The sequence below is a fragment of the Brienomyrus brachyistius genome, unplaced genomic scaffold (assembly GCF_023856365.1).
Source record: "Brienomyrus brachyistius isolate T26 unplaced genomic scaffold, BBRACH_0.4 scaffold104, whole genome shotgun sequence".
NCBI lineage: Eukaryota > Metazoa > Chordata > Actinopteri > Osteoglossiformes > Mormyridae > Brienomyrus > Brienomyrus brachyistius.
In genome coordinates this window covers 391,787-411,521 of record NW_026042379.1, presented here as the reverse complement: position 1 = coordinate 411,521, position 19,735 = coordinate 391,787, and the positions used below count along the sequence as shown (strand labels likewise).

Here is a 19,735-nt window from a genome sequence, read left to right as displayed (position 1 = left end):
ATATTTCTTACTCTGAACAATATATTGATTTTAAATGCTCTGAAATGGAAGAAAAACCCTTTTATTACAATTTTCCTACAATTAATTCTACCCTGATTCCCATGAGCATCGCCGCCATTAAATCTCACATTTCATAATTGTTCATTTCTACCCCCCCCCCCCCCCACATTTAACATAATATATTGGTTTTATGCCATTGTGGTCCCCCCACCCCCACCTTCAAAATGCTTCTGATGCCCCTGCTGATTCCTATTCCAAAACAGGTGACTGATGAGTTGGTTTTCTCAGTACTAAAACTGAACTTCAATTTCAACTGCTATCCTCTCAGCTACTTAAAATTAAATTCATAAAAAATATATACAGTGCCAGTCAATAATCTGGTCTGGACACACCTGCAGAAAATCATTTTTTCTCAACAAGATAAAGACCATAAGCACACTTCATGGTTATATAGTAAATATTATCTTGTGAACAATGAAAGAGATGGAGTGCTGTGATAGAAGACTTGGCCCCCACAATGCCCCAACCTAAACGTATTAGAGCTGCTTTGGGATGAACTGAATCGAAGGATCACAGCAAGGTGGCCAACTTGTGGCCAGAACTTGTTGAAACTCCTTTAGGTATCTGGTTGAAAGAATGCCAAGAGTCTGTAATGCTGGCATTGAAGCAAAAGGGGGCTATTTTGTAGGGACTAAAATATGACAAAATCTCAAGATGTTGAACACATCTCTTGGTTACTTCATTGCCTAGAGGCCTTTTACTATTAGATGAATGACAGCTAAAATAGAGGCAAATGCATTAAAAACAGGTGTGTCCAGATTTGACTGGTATTATATAATACATTGTTGTTTGCATATGCATATGGCTCTGTGTGTGTGGAATTTGTGGGGTTTTGGTGAGCGTACTTGATGGTTGTAAAATACCTATAGTACATGTTCCCACCCAGGTTCTCCCCTGCTACATTGATGGTACTTTCCCGCCATATGGTCCAGTCTAACTGCAACCCTGAAATGGATAATCAGATAAGAAAGATGGATAGATGTATCATTTCCATAGTCATTGTATATACCTGAGACTGATGACTGAAACTGATGACTATTCAGATAGTGGTAATAGACCTTCATTATCTCCAGATTTTATCATAATACAATATGAACGACGTTTCAGCTCACTGTATCAGTCCATGCATCATATATTATACATTAAAAGATAAATTGACTCATGAATCTGGATCATATCACACTGTAACTTTCAGTTTGTGATAATATTCCTTTGTTCATTTGTGTAATACAATGACTCTCAGAATAAATATAGCAAATTATTCATTGATGGCTGAATATTATTATTAAAAAAAAAATAATCACTACAATATTTGTTTTTGTTAACAAAATGTTTTAGACAAATGACATTGCAATGACTCATAAAGAACATTCGTCATTCATTTGCTTAGTGGACACACCAGTCTAGAGTTTTGCAACTTTCATATTTACATTTTTACTTTATTATGTAAGTTGAAATGTAATAAAGCAGTTATTGCTAAGTGTTATGCTAAAGAACATAACCAAAAGATTTGAGTCTTTAAACCCCGCCTTCACTGTTTACATGGAGTTTACGTGTTGGAAAGGTGTGTGTCTTAGCAGGTTAGTGATCTATGTTCATGTTTAGAACATAAGAAATGTACAAATGAGTGGAGGCCATTCGGCCCATCAAGCTCATCAGGGGAGAATTCAACTAGTGTAATAGCTTAAAATTATTAAAATCTTATCTAGCTCTGATTGAAAGGAACCCAGGGTTTTAGCTTGCGCTACACTATATCAGGAAGTCTATTCCATACTCTAACTACACACTGTGTAAAGACGCGCTTTCTTAAATCCAGCTTAAATCCTGCTAATTTCCACTTATAGGTCTCACATTTTGGTATTTAAACTAATATTGAAGTATCTATTTGGCTGAACAGCATCCAGACCAGTTAGAATCTTATATACCTGGATCATATCCCCCCTTAGTCTCCTTTGCTCGAGGCAGAACAGATTCAGCTCAGCTAACCTCTCCTCATAAGACATGCTTGAAGTAGGTCATAGGTTCAAATTCTATGCACAACAGGGTAGTCATATCACTTGGGATCTTAAGCAAGACCCTTACCTTCAGCTGTTCCAGGAATACTGACAGATCCTGATCTCTGATCCTCACTTGTACATTGAGTTGGACAAAAGTGTCTAGTAAATAACATATGAACATGTGGAATTTCTTTTGGGGTTGATATCTAAAGCAGAAAGACCTACTACAGTACAAATTCTTCTGCAGTTGCAGTATGTGTCCAGCAGGTGGTATAAATACACCCTGTAGTGAATTTAGTTCTTTTTTTAAGTCTAGGAAGGAGAGCCTCACTGCTCTGGCTTGGTTCGTAATTTCTTTTTCAGGTATATGGGACACACAGCAACAGTAGCTTTGATTTTTTTTAATGCTCTATGTGCCAAACATTTAATCATAGAGTTATAGCGCTACTGGGAAAATACTTGTAATGTTAAGTTGTCGTATAGCAACAGTTTCTTAAATGGATATGCAGAATTTAAGCAGAATTATATTAGCATGTTGAGAGAAAAATCGGAACTTTAAGAAGAAGTGACATTTTAAACATTCACAGCATAAATGCCTCTTAAATATACAGTGGTGCCTGCGGTTCACGAACACAATCCGTTCCAGGAAAGTGGTCGTGAACCAATTTGTACGGGAACCAAGGCACCTTTCCACATAAGAAAGCATTGAAATTCGATTAATTTGTTCAAAAGCCTATCAAATAATAATTTCTGTTAATTAATTTTCTTGTTTTATAGTAAACATTTTAAGAAAAACAATATAGTGTAGCGACGGGTGGACCGAGGCATCGCAGGAGCAGAGAGAGACATGGAGACTTGTTTGCCGGGGAAATCACGCTCTTTATTAACAGTCCTTAACCCTTGTATTGTTGTTGTTGTTGTTGTTAATGGTAATGTAAATGGTTGCATTTCCCTATTGTCGCGGTTGTGTTTGACCTTGTCTTGTGTGTACCCGGTCCGATCCTAGTAAATCTTCTACCATGTGTGCATCTTGCAGTTCGGTATCGGACAACCTTGTGTTTCCCGTCTGTGTATTTGGGTTCGGTGCCCGTTGGGTGCCTGTTGTAGTTCTTCTATTTGCAATGGCATGCTGGAACATGCGACCTGCTGTTGCTACACAAATATATAAAAAAATGAATCTTTTCGAGGCGGCATGGTGGTGCAGTGGTTAGCACTGTCGCCTCACACCTCTGGGACCCGGGTTTGAGTCTCCACCTGGGTCACATGTGTGCGGAGTTTGCATGTTCTCCCCATGTCGTCGTGGGGTTTCCTCCGGGTACTCCGGTTTCCCCCCACAGTCCAAAGACATGCTGAGGCTAATTGGACTTGCTAAATTGCCCGTAGGTGTGCATGTGTGAGTGAATGGTGTGTGAGTGTGCCCTGCGATGGGCTGGCCCCCCATCCTGGGTTGTTCCCTGCCTCGTGCCCATTGCTTCCGGGATAGGCTCCGGACCCTCCGCGACCCAATAGGATAAGCGGTTTGGAAAATAGATGGATGGAATCTTTTCGAGGAATGTGTTCGTCAACCAAATATTGTACGCGATATAACTTAAAAATTCAAAGTTACATAATGCGGTAGCCTGAAACTGTAGTTCTAGCAGATGGCAAATGACAATTGTCATACAACTGAAAGTACAGTGGTACCTGCGGTTCATAAAATATATACACTTATAAATATACATATATATAAATATATATGCACTTTTTTTGCACCCAACATATTGAAAGTTGTAAAATCAACTGTGATTTCTCGAAGAGGAAGCCTTCAGAGGAAGCCTTTTGCATACCATTCAGATTTGCAGAGCAGCAACTTTCCTGATGAAGAAATTAATCCAGTGCCAGTCAGTGGTTCCTGAAAGCTAAAACTAGGAAGCTGGTCCTTACAAAGAAAACTACTTCATTGTGATTCTCCTTGATTTTCTAGGACAATAACAACAAAATTAAAATGCATTAGCAATAAATTCTTATAATAAATTCCAAGAGGCATAAAGTGCCCTTTCCCCACTTCTGCCTGATTAATACCTACATTAAATGGCATTTTGAGCAAGTAGCACTATTGACGCACATATTTCTTTTTTATCTTCTACATGATAACTACAGTAACTCGACAGCAGACAAAGGAAAGTGCTGGACTAAGCACTTAAGTGACAAATCACCAGGAAAGCTTTTCAGTACCGCTAAAAGAAGCAAAACTAAATTACAACAAACTATCAAAACCTCTAAACTGGTCATTTGTGTTTTCCATCCATCTTCTACCTACTTATCTTAGATAGGTTCGTGAGGGAAGGGATTGAGCCTGTCCCAAGCAGCCTTGGGGATAAGGCTCGGAAATACCCTTAAGGGTAATATACAGACAAACATTATGGTTTGAGACATGTAAGTGCACGGGGAATCCTGTGCAACATACCCACTGCATACTTCTCTCAACCACACAGCAGAGCCAGCATTTAATCCCTCAGCCTTGGAGATGGGAAGAAACAATGCTACTTACAAACCATCCTTAATAAGTATCGTAATCTATAAATTGCTCGAGATTAATCTAAATTAAAATAACTCCTCAAAAGAACTTGTCGCGCCTTATAAAAAAAGGTGCTTAAGCTGAATTGCTAATGTGAAATCATGCAGTTGTAATAAATGGATACACAGCCACTTAAAAATAATAATCTATGAAAGTATCTTTTGATTAAATCCTCTGCCAAACAATGACGAAAAATGGTCTTGTGCTCATTCCAGAATTGATTGTTACTGTGTTGTTTACTTCTGGCCACGGTTTCCTTGAGTGAGTAATCAAGCAAAGGTGCCTCCACCCTGCAGACTTTGAACTGTGAAATAAAGCAATGTTGGTTAATGAATAACAGTCATAGTTTCTTTGAGTGGAAGTTGATTATGTCTGCCCTATCCACCTGGCACCAACCGCTACTACTGTGTCTGCATATTAACGTAGCAACCACCAGAGGAGAGAGTGAAACTGCCTTTTGGTTTCTGTAGCTGTTCCTGCACCTTCGTCTAGTGTTACTGTGTCAATCTGTCATTAGCGATAGATGACAAGTCAAGGAATAAAGTCTGGCTACACAGATTAGCACTGTTTACCCATCATCAGATGGTTGTTGGTGTGAATCCCACAGCCAGAAGAGCGTTTGTATCATTATTGTGCCCTTAACCGTGAAAATTGCTCTGGGGGTGCTGGATAGAACGCTGACCATGTTCTCATGCCCCACATTCTCTCTCCCACTTGTATCTGTCCATCTTATAGGAGAATAACATGGGATATGTGAAAACTGTAAAGAATGCAGGAAATCCTGAAATAGCAGGCAAGAGACGAACCCAAGATCAAATTTATTATTGTTATGACTGATGAAAAACGGTGAAAGGAATGCTGAAGTGAGCTTACATGAAAGTAAATAAGTGAGTATACATTTTCGTTTGAGATTTAGTCTTCGTATGGATAAAGAACTGCTTTATTCTGTCTCCAAATGCGTTAGCAGTTGAAAACATTTAGTAACAGTATATGGAAGTGTAGTTTTCAAAAGAATGTAGGATAACACTTTACTTGATGAGGCACAAATACTTAGTAATACCTCAGTTACTACTGAAGTACAAATTATGAACAAATATAATTGCTGCTTGAGAAAAAATATCATAATTAAAAAATATATATAATATCTTAAATATCATAATTGTCTCTAGGTAAACTATAGTCTGTTTCATTGTTACATACATCTGTTATCTGGTCAGATTAGTATATAACCAATATGTCTTCAGATGGGTGCAATGGTATTACAATGGGGGGGGGGCTACAGGTGCAAGGCAGGGAACAACCCAGGGTGCAGGGTGGGGTACCAACCCATTGCACTCACACAGACCTATGGGCAATTTGGTAACTGCAGTTAACCTCAGCATGTTTTTTGGACTATGTGTGTGTCAGGGGGGGCAGGGGGCAGGACTGAAGTACCTCACAGCAACACAAGGAGAACATGTAAACTCTACACACATGGAACTCTGGTGAAGACTTCAACCCGGATCCCAGAGGGGTGAGGCAACAGTGCCAACCACTGCACGGCCATGACACCCCTAATTATCATTCAATGAATCATAATTGTCATCTTCATCATCTTCATACTTGCTTCTACTGTTGAGATTCATGTTTGCAGCACGTCATGCAGAACAGTTCAGATGTTCCTCTCCAAAGCCACAGACTCTAGTTCATTCCGGGGGCCTCCCAAATGTTCTCTATGAAACTAGGAGATAAAATCCCACCAATGTGTCCAGAGTCTGTCTCCTCAGCACACCACGCCAAGAACAGTTTTTGGCAGACAACCAGGTGACATCCTTATGATATGCACAAACCACCTCAGATGATTCCTCTCAATACACAGGATCTCTGTTTTGGGATTCCTCTTTCACGCCCAAAAGCTCCGTATCCTGTCCCAAAGACTTAACCCAGCAACCTTATGGAGAAACCTCAATTTGACCACTTGCAGTTCTTCTTTCAATCATTTACTACAGCTCATGACCACAGGTGAAGATAAGGAAACAGATCGGCTGGTAAACCGCGGGTTTCGTCCGCTCCTGCCTCGCCGCCATAAACCCACTCGGTGACCAAAAGACTGCAGCCGTTGAAACTGATCTGTCCGTCAGTGTGACTTTGCTCCTGCCACTACTCATGAAAATGATTGCTGAGGTGCTTCAGCTCCTTCACGAATGTTAAGATCCCTCACCTGGAAAGAGCTATCTGCACTTCTCAGAGAGGACCCCATCGGAACTTGGACCACAGATTTTAAGATGATGATTCTTATCTCCTCCACTTCACACTCACCTACCTTAGCATGGCAAAGGGGTTTGTGTAGCATCAGCGATCCACACAGCTACATCATCCGCGTTTGATCTCCTGGTAGGACTAGGGTCACTGGTACCCATCAAAAGAACCTAGCAACCCACACAAAATGACTATGACAAAATGACAAAATAGCGTATGTGGATCCATTTGGGGGCTTCAGCACCAACAGGGTGAAAGGTCAGGGCAATGTATAGTGTCATTGGGGCAGCAAACACGAATGGGTTGGTCCCAAACTTCATCAATGTTAAAAATAAAATGATATATCTTTATATATATAGAATATCCTGAAAAAATGTCATGGAAGCAAAATCTGGAAAAGAATTCCTAGATGGGAAAATTGAGTTGTTTTGATAGATGAAAATAAAATATGAAAGCATCTAGGAAAAAGTCCAATAGTCTTGAAGTGGATGTTTTTCATTTATATAACATAATATTTAGTTATGTTGGCAGACAGAAAGTGACTCGTTTTCAGTCCTGGGTAACCAAATGTGGGACATTTAACCAAATTGTATTTGTTTATCCCTTAGCGAGTCTGACCTTGAAATCTGACAAACCAGGGACTAAGTTACACAGGAAGTACATATTTTAACTTACATAACCTTCTGTGCTGCAGTGAACTGCAAAATTGACATTCTTTTGGCCACATGGCTCTGACAACATAGTGAATCTCTACTGCTTCTAACCAGGTGGAAAATTAATTGACTTATCTAGTGCCCCCAAGAATCATGTGATCCGAGTCAATGCCAGACACATTTTCTGGAAGAGCTGGCAATTATTTTTAATGAAAAGACAATATTAAAGAGAATGTCATACCTTTAAAATTAATGCTAGTACCTCATAAATATAGTTGCGCATGTCAGGGTAATTAGCAAGCAATATCATGATACTAATTTTTCATACTGAATTTAATTGGTTGAACAAAGAAGTGTTTTTTTAGTGGACAGAGCTAAGCTATGTTTGGGGGAATCACAAGTTGCCATGGTGATTGATAAACATCAACTGGCCCTAATTAAATTGATTAACCTTTTGAGCCCAAATACAGCTGACTAGGGGATTCTGGGAAGACTGGGTTCCATGGGTTCAATGTACAAAAATGTCAATTTAATCATAACTGTATGTCAGTGTCTTACAGTGGTTTCCATAGTAATAGTCTATAGTAAAGACTCTCCATTGAAATCCTATATAATATTGTAGTCATATATACAGTCAGAAATAAAACGATATTCCTCATTGGTGGTGCTATTTGTGCTCACAGACATCACTCAAGGGCACAAAAAAAAATGTCTCCTCTATGTAGCTTCATTACTATTTAAATATGCACAAGGTGTGGTGCCTAGTGACAAATGGTACATAGAATATAGTGACGTGGCCTGCAGGAGCTGCTAGGTTAAACTCAGAAGTTGCCTTTGGACACAGGGCAGTGTAATTACAATCTTTTAAGGGAGCTGTTTGGTTTTGAGCATGGACAGGAATGTTACATGACTGTTCCTTTCCAACCAGTAGGAGGCGAGGCAGGGTTTACTGGAAGCACTGGTTCTTCATGGGAACTTACAAAGAGAACTACAGTTATTTCATGTCAAGAATGACATTACAGAGTCCCAAAGATCATTCATGTACTTTTTCCACATAAGGTGTTCTAGTTTATAGCAATGATTAGGTGCTTTCCACATAAGGTGTTACAAAATTATGCAGTCTGTTTTTTTTTTTTTGTGACATGAGCAGAAATGAAAACATTGCAGTCCTTCATATTTAACATCCTAAGTACGATACTTATCATTTAATTTTTCTAGTTACACACCAAGAGGCAATACACAATGTGTATGTAAAGTCCATGCAACATACACTATATAACACGAAACTCTGGATTATAACGATATCCTTAAACAATGGACACTGCACTTTCTGTATCTGTTACAATGATTTTGCAAGAAACAGCAGCACCATCACTTTGGTCCTGTGCTCGTAGCATTGGAAGGGGCATCATTCAGCATTGTGCTTTCCTATGTGTCAAAAAAAGTCTGAATGTCCATAGTACAGTCTTAGGGAAAGCACTCATCCCTTTATTTTTGGCAATATTACATGCCGGTATGTAGCAGCAGTGCTCTTATTAAACACATGAGCAGGCGAGATTAATATGGGCTGACGTAATTGAATAGGGCAGTGCAAGAAAGGGAAGGCAATCGGAAATAATTAAATGTTTCTCATTTCATTCATCGTACAGTACTTACAAACAGTAAGAACATAATGCAGCTTTTCAATGAAAAAGCGTAACTCCGTACATTCAGGGTGCATGGGAGAATAGTTTAGTAACCATAGAGGAGGAGAGTGGTGAGGGCTAGTGAAGGTGTTCCCACAGCAACTGGGTCTTGTGGTGATTTTTGAAGGTTGAGAGGGAATGTGAACACTAGATCAAATATAAACATATTTTAAGGGCGGGTGCCTGACAGACTGCAATATTTCCTTCTCGTGTAGGTGCCCAGTTTGAAATGATTACCTGATCTAGAACAGCCTGATATGCGGTCCAGTTCTTTATGATAGAACGTATAGTCATCTGTCACGTTACCTGCCAGTTTTGTGCATCCGGCTGCTAGTGTGTTATATTCATACTTCAGTGTTTTTCATTCTTGCCCATGACCCTGATTAGGATAAATGGTCAGAGGATGGATGACTCTGGGTAAGTGGGTAGAAGGACGTTCTCATAATCTGTGCTTTTTCATTGTTTTCTCTGAATTACTTTAAAAGCTCCTTTGTCTTTGTAATTGAGTATTTGCTTGAATTTCACTACCTCACCGATGAACCTCAGAGAAACAAACGTCTTTATGTTCAGAACAAGGAACACCATTCTGAAACACCAGTAGAACGGAACAGAGAGAAATCAGTCAGCTAATCACGTGACTCATTCTGATAATTCTGTGCGCCCAATGAAATATTTTCATATTAATGTGCCCATTTCATGAATTTACACAGGTTTTCATAAAATTTCTAATTAATTTGTTTACTAATATTTACTTTCAACTTATGTTATGCATAATCAACATTATTTATCACTATTAAAGTGACATATCATAACACCCTCTAATTGATTAATGAAAAACTACTTATCCTAGTACATATACCAGCTGGTTTATTTGCCATAAAATGTCTTTCAGGATAAATCAATACCACATTTAGTGATAATTAATGCAGTGCAAAAAAAACCCACTTGAGAAAACTTCATCGTCTACTCAACACTGGTCTTCATTGAAAATCAAGTGTGAAAAGATGGAATGTCTGTATTAATTCCTACTAGCTGTGCATGATAAACACAAAAGTATGAAAAAGCAAGTCGTGGTGTTATTACAGATGAGTTTTAGTGAGACAAATCACTAGATTTATTCTGTTTTTTTTTTTAACAGAAAAATATAGGAACTGGCAAACAGCAAAGTTTAAAACAATAATGTGAATACGCAGAGCGGAAGAATTTTCATAACCTACGTTATAGCAAAATAATTATTTGTTAGGGAATGGTAAAATACAATGTTACGGAGGCACATTTAAAAAAATCTTTCGAGTTAAGCCTTTTTGGTGGTTACATTATCCAGACTTTTCGCTGAAATGATCCCGTTTATTCCTCCGCCTCCCAATGCACTTTCCCATGAGGAAGAGACGAATAGCGGTTGCGCGGAATGATACGGATGGGACTACACCCAGTCGGCGACCGATCGCTTAGGGTCCTTCTGACTGCCTACCGAAAAAGCACATTAAAGCGGGGACGCCACGGAGCTCGGAGTTAGGGTCATCGCCGGAGAATCCGCAGCTCCACGGAAGCGCGAAACAACCACGCTGCCGCAGTATTAACGACGGAAGCTCTTTTCCCGTTATTTTTATTTTGTAAAAAAAACGCATTTTAGTAAAAGACGCAGTTATGTCCTGGCAAGGCTACGTGGATAACCTGATGGCCGATGGCTGCTGCCAGGACTCCGCCATTGTTGGGTACGCGGACGCCAAATATGTCTGGGCAGCACCTCCCGGTGGCACTTTTAGCTGTATAACGGTAAGGAGAGCGGACACGATGAGACACAATAATGAAGCTAAAGGTAATGGTGATATCTGCCCGTTCATCATCGGGGATGTTTGAGAAGGAGGCCCCGCCGATCGGGGGCTGACTGAAGTAGGAGTATTTTCGGCAAACCGACACCGATTTCCCAGACAGTGGATGTGACGGCTTACGGCCTTAAGGTGCGCTGCTTTTGCGGGCTCATTAAAGGCGATTCTTGTATGTAGGTAACCGTCCCGGGAACATGAAGCTGGCAAGGCGTGGAATACAGCCCGAAAAGGCCTGTGCCGTTACAGCCGGGCGGCTGCTTAAGGGACGGGCCGCCTCATTGTAAATTAGTTAATTTTAAGTCCTTGTCTTTTTCGCCAGCCTGAAATGACCGAGGATAGCGGTGACGGGATTGTATTGTGATATTAAAAAGTTGTCGGCTGCGGTGCGGTTTTGCGGCGAGAAGAGGAGGCGCAGAGAGGAGGCTGATAACTGGATAAAATCCAGCCGGACGTTCTGAGTTGACGTTGCTTGGCTGTGTCTGCTTCCCGGGTTTGTCCCCACCCCGGTTAGAAAAGCAGCATAGTTGCTGGCCTTGGATAGTGGTATCTGCCGTAGAGGATAATGCTGGATTCGCAGATGCCCCCCCTCACGTTTTCCAAGATGGCGTTTCCCTCCGTGCCTTTTCCTGCCTGCACTCCGCAGTGCCGTCAGCCAGCTTCCTTTTAGCTTTTCCCCTTTTAGCCATATGCTGCACGTTTCCTTTTGCCGGTGCCAGTGTTTATTCATATTAAAACGTATGTGTCATAACGCGATCAGGTTATGCCCGTTGTTTCTGACGGGCGGCATGGCACTAATGCATTAGAAGTTAGGAGATTGCGGAGTTTATGGGGTCTGCAGTTTTGCCGACGAACAAACTTTGAAAGCAGTTCTCATTGAATAAGATTTTATCTAGCGGTGAAAATTCGTGCGGGCCGACATATTTGTAATTTTTCAAAAAATATTAATCATGACTTTAATGTTCCCCGTTTTGGGAATTCTAGAATGTTCTACGGGGAATTAATGAAGTATACCGACCTTTAACACGGTGTGACAGTGTTGATTTTTATTATTAATAGATCAGTCCCCGTTCACCCGTGGCCCTTCCAGTCGAACAGCAGCAGCTGAAGGGAAAATGTACACATGGCCTTGAAAGCTTCCTGTAGTGTCTTTCATTGTCTTATCGTACTGTTGTTTTTATCTACATAGTTTTGTAGTGCACGGCTTGGAGGGATCCTTACAGGTTAATATTGATTCACTACCAAACCTACCAACGCTGCTCAAGAAAATCAGCACTTATTACCCAGGGGTGAATTTTAACATAGAACTTAGGAACGACGTAGCGTTAAGGTTTCGGGAAACTCACTCGCATCATTTGGCTGATTGATGGGGGAATCCCTTTGTTAGATTATGTTCTTGGCTAACTCGTATTTTATGATTTCTTGGATATCAGTACTGTTTGGTATTTGTTTGCCCCCCCCCCCAACTATGACTATAACTAAGTATGCCGTTTAGTTTGGCAACAAATATTAAATTCTTGGCATGGTTCATTTTTTCTGCGCAGCTACATTTCAGATCTTTAACAGGAAACGTTGATAGTAACTTTATTGACACATTTGTAAAATAGAGTAAATATGTGTAAGATCCTAGCGTAGGATAAGCTTTTATAGCACAGTCGAAATTTACTCGTGATTTAGTGGAACACCTACAACACCCAGCGTTCTTCAAACTATTTGTTAGTCATTGCTGTTTTACCTTTTAAATACAAGTTTGCTGCATCAGTCATGTATCTGCTAGATGTGTGTTTGGGTAAACTTTCCAAAGGGCTATCTTCAGATGGTGTGTGTGTGTGTGTGTGTGTGTATCCAGCAACAAACTACAATTGATCATATGTTCTTTGCATTTTGTAGCTAGTTATTTGAAAAGTACACTCAAATGTACTGTTTCTCCCCCCTCTTTAGAAAAAAATTTCGTTGAGTGCATTCCTTTTCCAGGAATAAACCAGATTCCTGAACTTTGTGTGGTCAGTTCATGTTTTGGCTATGTTCTGTACTGGCTCAAAGCCCTGGTTTTTTTGTAGTAGATTTTAGTTTTTATTTTTGGGTATTTATTAGATGGAAAGGATGCTGGGTATGGTTTATCCTTTGGGGGAAGAAAATAAAGGTAAAGAATTTAATGACATGGTGCCTAAGTACATAACATTCTGCTTGCATCATACTGACAGGAGCTGATCTGGTGAGATTGTAGTAGTGAAAGTAATCCTACAAACTTTCCATGATGGGTCACCAAGTGAATGTTTTATAGCATTAATCGAATGTGTAATATGATTTTTATTTGACGGACGTAGTGGTTTAAACTTCAGGGTTTATTGAGGTTATTGGCAAGGGTATTCTGAGCGTTGGTAGCCATTAGCTGGCTCGCTCTCGCAGTGTAAAATCAGCACAGGAAAAGAATTTGTTGGCTAGCTAGCCGCCAGATGTCATTCTTCGAAAGTTTGCTGTCGCCTTGCAGTTTTGAGTGCTAGATGTCCTTTTAGTGTGTGTGTTTGTAGACCAAAAAGCAAGCAAATTGTATAGAATAAAAACGCTTTGCACTTTAGATTCATGGCTACATGGCGAATGCAAAGCAAGGAAACACTCTAGAATCATAAATGTTGATCACATGTTGCTATTTTTCCTTTTATGTCATGCTGTTTCCTGGAGAGGCATGCAGATAGTAAGGAGCTTCGTTTGCTGCCACGTTTGTGCTTTTAAATAGTTCCTGTGGGAGAGTAATGTCCTGTTTTTTCTCTCTGTTTTAAGGCTCAAGAAATTGAAGTCATAGTAGGAAAGGACCGAGAGAGTTTCTTCACCAGTGGATTGACTTTAGGTCACAAGAAGTGCTCCGTGATCAGAGACAGCCTTCTAGTTGATGGTGATTGGACAATGGACATCAGGACAAAGAGTCACAGCGGCGAGGCCACGTATAATATTTCTGTAGGCAGAGCTTTGAAAGGTAACCTAATGCCAGTTTACTTTTCGTAGAATATTCAGTGTAATTTAAACAAATCTGAAAATGATGATGTAAATGTTGCATGATCTTCAATGGTAATTGTCATGAGTTTTCTACCTGTGTTCTTTCATCAATGGGTAAGTGTTAGCCAGATATCAGATTATGCATTGTTATAAATACACGTGTGGGAAATGTTTGTCTATGACGGAAGCATTCACTTTCTTGTTCCAGGCCCTAATTGATTCTCTTGATTTAAACATTCAAGTCTTGGTTCTAATATTCAGTCAACATAACTGAGTGTTCTTCACTTCTAAAACTGTAACCCTAAATAACAAATTAACACAACGTCTATGCCCCCTACTGAACCTGTATCGGGAGTGAGCCTTATTCAGATATGGCAAAGAATGCAGTTATGCTGAATACCCATAATATGTAACCGGAGTTGGTTACAGCCTGTTTCAAAGATGTCAAAGAGGAGCCTCATTTATGTATTAATTGGGACCCTTTAGAGATTCTGGAAAGTTGGTGGGAACACCTTTTGTAAAGTGGACTCGCAGTTGGTTGCATTCCTCAATAGTCTTTATAGCAAAGGCGATTGGCACTTATCTTGGCAGTTTTTTTAATGGAAAACCAAAACGTATCCCAGATTTTGATCATTCTTATTGGTCAGTTTTAGTCACTTGATAAAGTGAACTGGTAGTGACTGATCTGAAAGTTTTGGTATGGGTGGTTTACAGACCTAGTGTACCACTCTGTAGTGTGTTGGGTAAATTCATTTCCAAATCAGATATTCGTATAACTGAACATTTTATACCCCATCAACAAGCACATTTCTTTGTGGTGTATTACTTGCAAAGTAACGATTTGAAAGGAGCACTTAAATTTCACCGCTCAGTGTAGTTTTGGATGAGCAGGATAGTTCCAGTGGGTGGCTCTGGGGAAATGGCACAAGTCTGTGAGTTACTTGGGCGAAGAAGCCAACCACTGTCACTAAAACAATAACAGTGTGGCATGCCCACAGCAGCCTTCTCTGGGAACAGTTTTGCAGCTGTTCATGTAATATGGTATTTAAGGTTATTTTTTCCCCTCGCTAAATGCTTGGAAGTTTTAAATGCATATTTTTGTTAAATAGTTTCCAGTATGCTTCAGTATAAAGCGTCATCTGATCTACGATAAGCCTGAAGAATTAGTCAGGTTTTTTTTATTATTATTATTTGTATATAAAAATGGAATGATTTTTCCCATCACCAACGTCACTCACTAAGTGTTTAGTGTGATTAAGGAAGTCAGAGCAGAGCCTTTGTTACTTTTTTCAATGGCATTCTTTGTAGTTTAGGTAAAGGTTGAATCTCTGAAGACCGTTGGGCGCCTTGAGTCGGGTCGATGGCATGAAAATGAATGCTTCGATTCCGTGTCTGTCCAGGCGATTTATGAACCACATCTCGACTAACTATTCTAAGCCTTTTACGTCTTGCTGTCTTAACCTTTGCACTAACTATCTGCTGCATTTTCTCTAAACTTCCCTTTCTCCTTCTTTTCTTTCAGTCTTGGTTCTTGTAATGGGCAAGGAGGGGGTCCATGGAGGCGGATTGAATAAGAAGGCATATTCAATGGCAAAATACTTAAGGGATTCTGGGTTCTAGTTTAGTCAGGCTTGGTTAAGAAAAAAAAATAATAAAAAAAAATTTAAATTAAGGAGGAAAAAATGCTGTTACATTTCCCTGTCAAAGTCACATTAACGTCTTAACATTAATAGCCAACCAATGTTTCTGGGGGTGACAGTCATTGATGTGTCTATGGTAGTGGGGGATGCTGTTGTTTTTTCTCCTTTCCAAAGTTTCACTTTTTGTTCTTTGTTTTTTTCCTTGTGTGCTCCAGTATTGGTTTTAGTGATGGGAAAGGATGGTATCCATGGAGGGCAGCTCAACCAGAAAGCATATCTCATGGCTGAGTACCTGAGGAAGTCTGGATATTAAGCAGCCTCTTCCCATTCATCTAGCAGCTCATAATCACCCTGTTGCGTCAAGAGAACTACCTGATGTAGCTGGTAGATGCTTCCCTCTCCCCTTTTTATTACCCCCCCCCCTTTTTTTTTTGTTTTTGTCACCCTTTAACCTCCCACCCAAGTACTGCTTTAAATTGTATGCATTTACACTGTATACCCAATCCTGCTTTGGCATCATCGTTTCACTTTAGTATATCACACTATTATCATAATGCAATGACTTTATTTAAAACGAAAGCTGATACAGGTCTGGGTGCTGCTTAGCAAAACACAGGGCTCTTGGTGAATAGCTAGTGAAGGAATTTTTAACTGACGAGCCCATATGAAGTAGTATATGAAGTATATCCAAGGTAGTAGCCTTGGATTGACCAGTGGCTTTTTGAGCACTTTGAGCAATTAAGCTCATACCGTCTTCCTTTTCTAGAGAATGTCTGGGAAGGAAACTGCATGCACATCTTCTAGCTCAGTGTTCCCCATGCCTGTCCTCGTGGACCCCCCAGACAGTTCACGATTTCGCTCCATGCTAGATAGTGAACTGTCTAGGGGTTTCCGAAGACCAGGTTGAGAAACACTGTCTTACCTTTATTGGTTTTTCATTTGTTGAACTCCTGCCAAAACTTAAGTATCTTTCCATTATTACCTTAGAATTTTTCTTCATTTTGAACACTATATTCATGGCACTCCATCACATTGTGGCTTGCCCCTAATGTAAGCTATCTGATATTTTTTTGTTTTGCAAGATTTGATTTGAGTTTGCTGTATCCTGTGTCAATTTGGTTTTTCTCAGCTATTACCTGGATGTAGTTCTGGTGGTATTCTGCATCTAAAAGCACGTCATCGTTGCTGCAGGTAGACTTTTCTTTAATAACCTCTTTGCCATACCCCTGACTATATGATCTCCCTGGACATTCCACTGTTACATAGCAGAGTCAGGTCATTTTCACAAGCTCCTGTACTTTTTATTATTATAAAGGCTGCCATTTTGGACACTAGATATCCCAACATGACCATCTGGAGTGTATCCCATTGAAACATTTTTCATAGGACCAATTTTAGCTGCAACTTGGGAGTTAACAACTGTCCAAAGGCATTAAGCATTGAAAAGGAAGACTGTTGGCTAACTCCAAAACAATAACTGATATTGAAATGACAGTAATGTGTTTGCTGCTGAACTTAGCATTAGTTTGATGGAGCGGCAGTCTCCTCACTTTGTCAACTGTTTCGTTTTTTTTTTTTTTTTTTTAAATTAACGATTGCATCTGACCTTGTAATCCCTTGCTGTGGAGAGAACTGTGGAATAAAGTGCTCTGTGCTCTATTCATCTGTGATACTAAAATGTCTGTCAAAGCATGGTACTAAACATGCCCAATGTGTTTAAAAAATTAAAAAATAAAAAAAAGAAAAGCAATTCACTTACATTTGCAGGGAAATGGTGTTGGTTGGAAAAAATAGAGCCTTGCTGTTTTGTGGAAATTTATACAAATTCTGTGCATCCGTGCCATAATTTCGAGATGGTCTGTTGCTGTTTCGGATTGCATTTTAACCCATGCCCAAAAAGATGAGATCGAATGGCACTTAAGAGCTCTTAGTGTGAGCTCAAAATGTTAAGGCCTTGTTGAGTATGTCCCAATTGCATCTAATCTTGCTGATTTTTTATTTTTTTTGTTCTTTCCCTAAACCTTTTCTTATTTGGGATATGGTAGAACATCAGATTTAATATGCATAAGAAATGCCATAAAATTGGGGGGGGGGGTATTACCCTTGTTTACACACAGATCAAATAAATTTATTCCAACCAGATGAATTGCAGTTGTTTTGATTTCCTAACTCTGATCGTTCCTTGATGACAGTGGGTGTTTCAGGTAGGGCAGCTGAGAGGCAAATACCGCCCATACCCAGCGCTTAAAGGGTTGGGGGGGGGGGTCTAAAGCCAGCCTCTACTTTGTCTGTGGAGTGCACAGGTTCTTCCCATGTCTTGTAGGATTTTCATTAATAGACTAATCAGTGTCTCTCAAATTCTGTGTGTGTATGGGGTGATCTCATCCAGAGTTTGGATAGACTCCGCCTCCATTAGAAGATGTCAGCGCTGTGAGAATCGTTGGGTGTTGATCTAAGAAAAGCACTACAGCTACATTACTCATTCAGTCTGGCTGTATCATGCATGATCTGCATGCGATTTTCAAAAACGGCATGCTACAAACTAATTGTCCCATATTCTGTGACAAAAGACACAAGGCACTCCCTCATTGTGGGCAGTGGTGAAGTCACAATTGTCACTGAATAAACAAAGTTGTCATTTCACGCCGCATTAACATGTAGCTATGCTTGCGCATGAGAGACAGGCAGTTCTTGACTGTACAGCACTGAGTGAAGCTCTGGATTGTTTACGTCTGCATTTCACCCAAAATTGTTTTAAGATTCCTTTATAAATTTCAAAATCCCTTAACATATTTGAATATTTTGACATTACTTTTGTGCCCGCCCTATTAAATGAGGCAGAGTTATGGGTGCAGTGTCATCTCTGGTCTGTAAAACAAATAATTACATTGGTGTGCGATGAAAAATTTTATATGCTAGTCTTTTTCCCTCCCAGAAATCTTTAAATGTATTGAACCGCAGTAGGAAGTATTTTAATTATCTCCAGAAAAATAACTTCAATATTTTGTCAGCAGTACATATTCCTAGTCTTGTATTTTCGTGTTTATGAAAATTTGAACTATTCTGCATTAAATGTACTAGAACTTATTTTAGCCAAAATAAAGATATATAAAGATGTATAAAGATGTGCTTAAGTGTTTTCAAAGGTATCTTTAAAGGATGATTTGCAAGTCATAAAATATCAGCCTTGGTATTTGAAGAGAGAAATCTTTAAATATGCTGGGTGGGAAATACATTGTTAAGTATTGTTAGAAAAATACAATATTCCATTAAGCAATCACTCGTTTAATTATTGCTTTCTGTCTGTCTTGTTCACTTTTTGGTTTCCGTCATGTAACAGACGATTGCTTCTCGTTTGATTAATTAAAAAATACATAGGTAATAGTTCAGATTTTTTTCTTAAGTGAGAGCCGCAGGTTAATACTGTAAAATTGTTTTAATGCCTTTTCCTCTAAATTGCTCATTGTACTCTAACGTCAAACAATGTTATGAGCCAGTGGTACACTATGCAGAATAATTTGTGTTATGTCAGTGTTTTGGGACATTTCTTAAAATGACTCGTACAAATTTAGCTTTTTCAGAATATTCATTAAAATGTGGATAGTCACCAAAAGCAGTTGTTGACAAGAAAAAAAACCTGGCATTTTAAATAGTAAGTTGACTTAATACACTGCAACACACTGCGCATTACGGTATTCCCATTTGATTGGTGTGTGGATACGGTTACCTCCCAGAAGTCGTCTGGGTGCCAGTCTGGGTGCCAAATGAAACTATCCGGGATGGGTCAAGGGAGTAACCGCGGGTGGTGCAGTTTCGTACAGGCCATGGGTAGACGAGCACAACTCAGAACTGCACCCTGCACGACTGTACCAGGGAAATGGGAGAGACGTTGTGAATGCGTTGATTCAGGTTCTGGCTATAAGGTGACATGGCAGTGCAGATTTCTGTTCAGAATTCAGTGCTGCTTTTAAGAATCCTGTATCAGCACCCTGGGAGGAGAACATGGGCAGCTTAAAGAAGAACAGACTTTGCATCAGCAGTGCAAGCTAAGTACGACCACATACTGATGCAGTCAAAAGTATTGG

General features: G+C 39.7%; 1 protein-coding gene across 2 annotated transcripts; it reads left to right on the top strand.

Annotated features, from left to right (window-relative positions):
• Positions 1-10,614: 10,614 nt before the first annotated feature.
• LOC125727593 (profilin-2-like) lies at positions 10,615-18,773 on the top strand. 2 transcript variants are annotated; one of them, XM_049004424.1, is made up of 3 exons: positions 10,615-10,966; positions 13,798-13,990; positions 15,533-15,859. In XM_049004424.1, the coding sequence occupies exons 1-3, from the start codon at positions 10,838-10,840 to the stop codon at positions 15,628-15,630; spliced, it is 420 nt and encodes a 139-aa protein (XP_048860381.1). In that variant the 5' UTR covers positions 10,615-10,837; the 3' UTR covers positions 15,631-15,859. The 2 variants fall into 2 exon arrangements, with proteins under 2 accessions (XP_048860381.1, XP_048860380.1); XM_049004423.1 differs by lacking the exon at positions 15,533-15,859 and adding an exon at positions 15,866-18,773 and having other exon boundaries at positions 10,620-10,966.
• Positions 18,774-19,735: the final 962 nt, after the last annotated feature.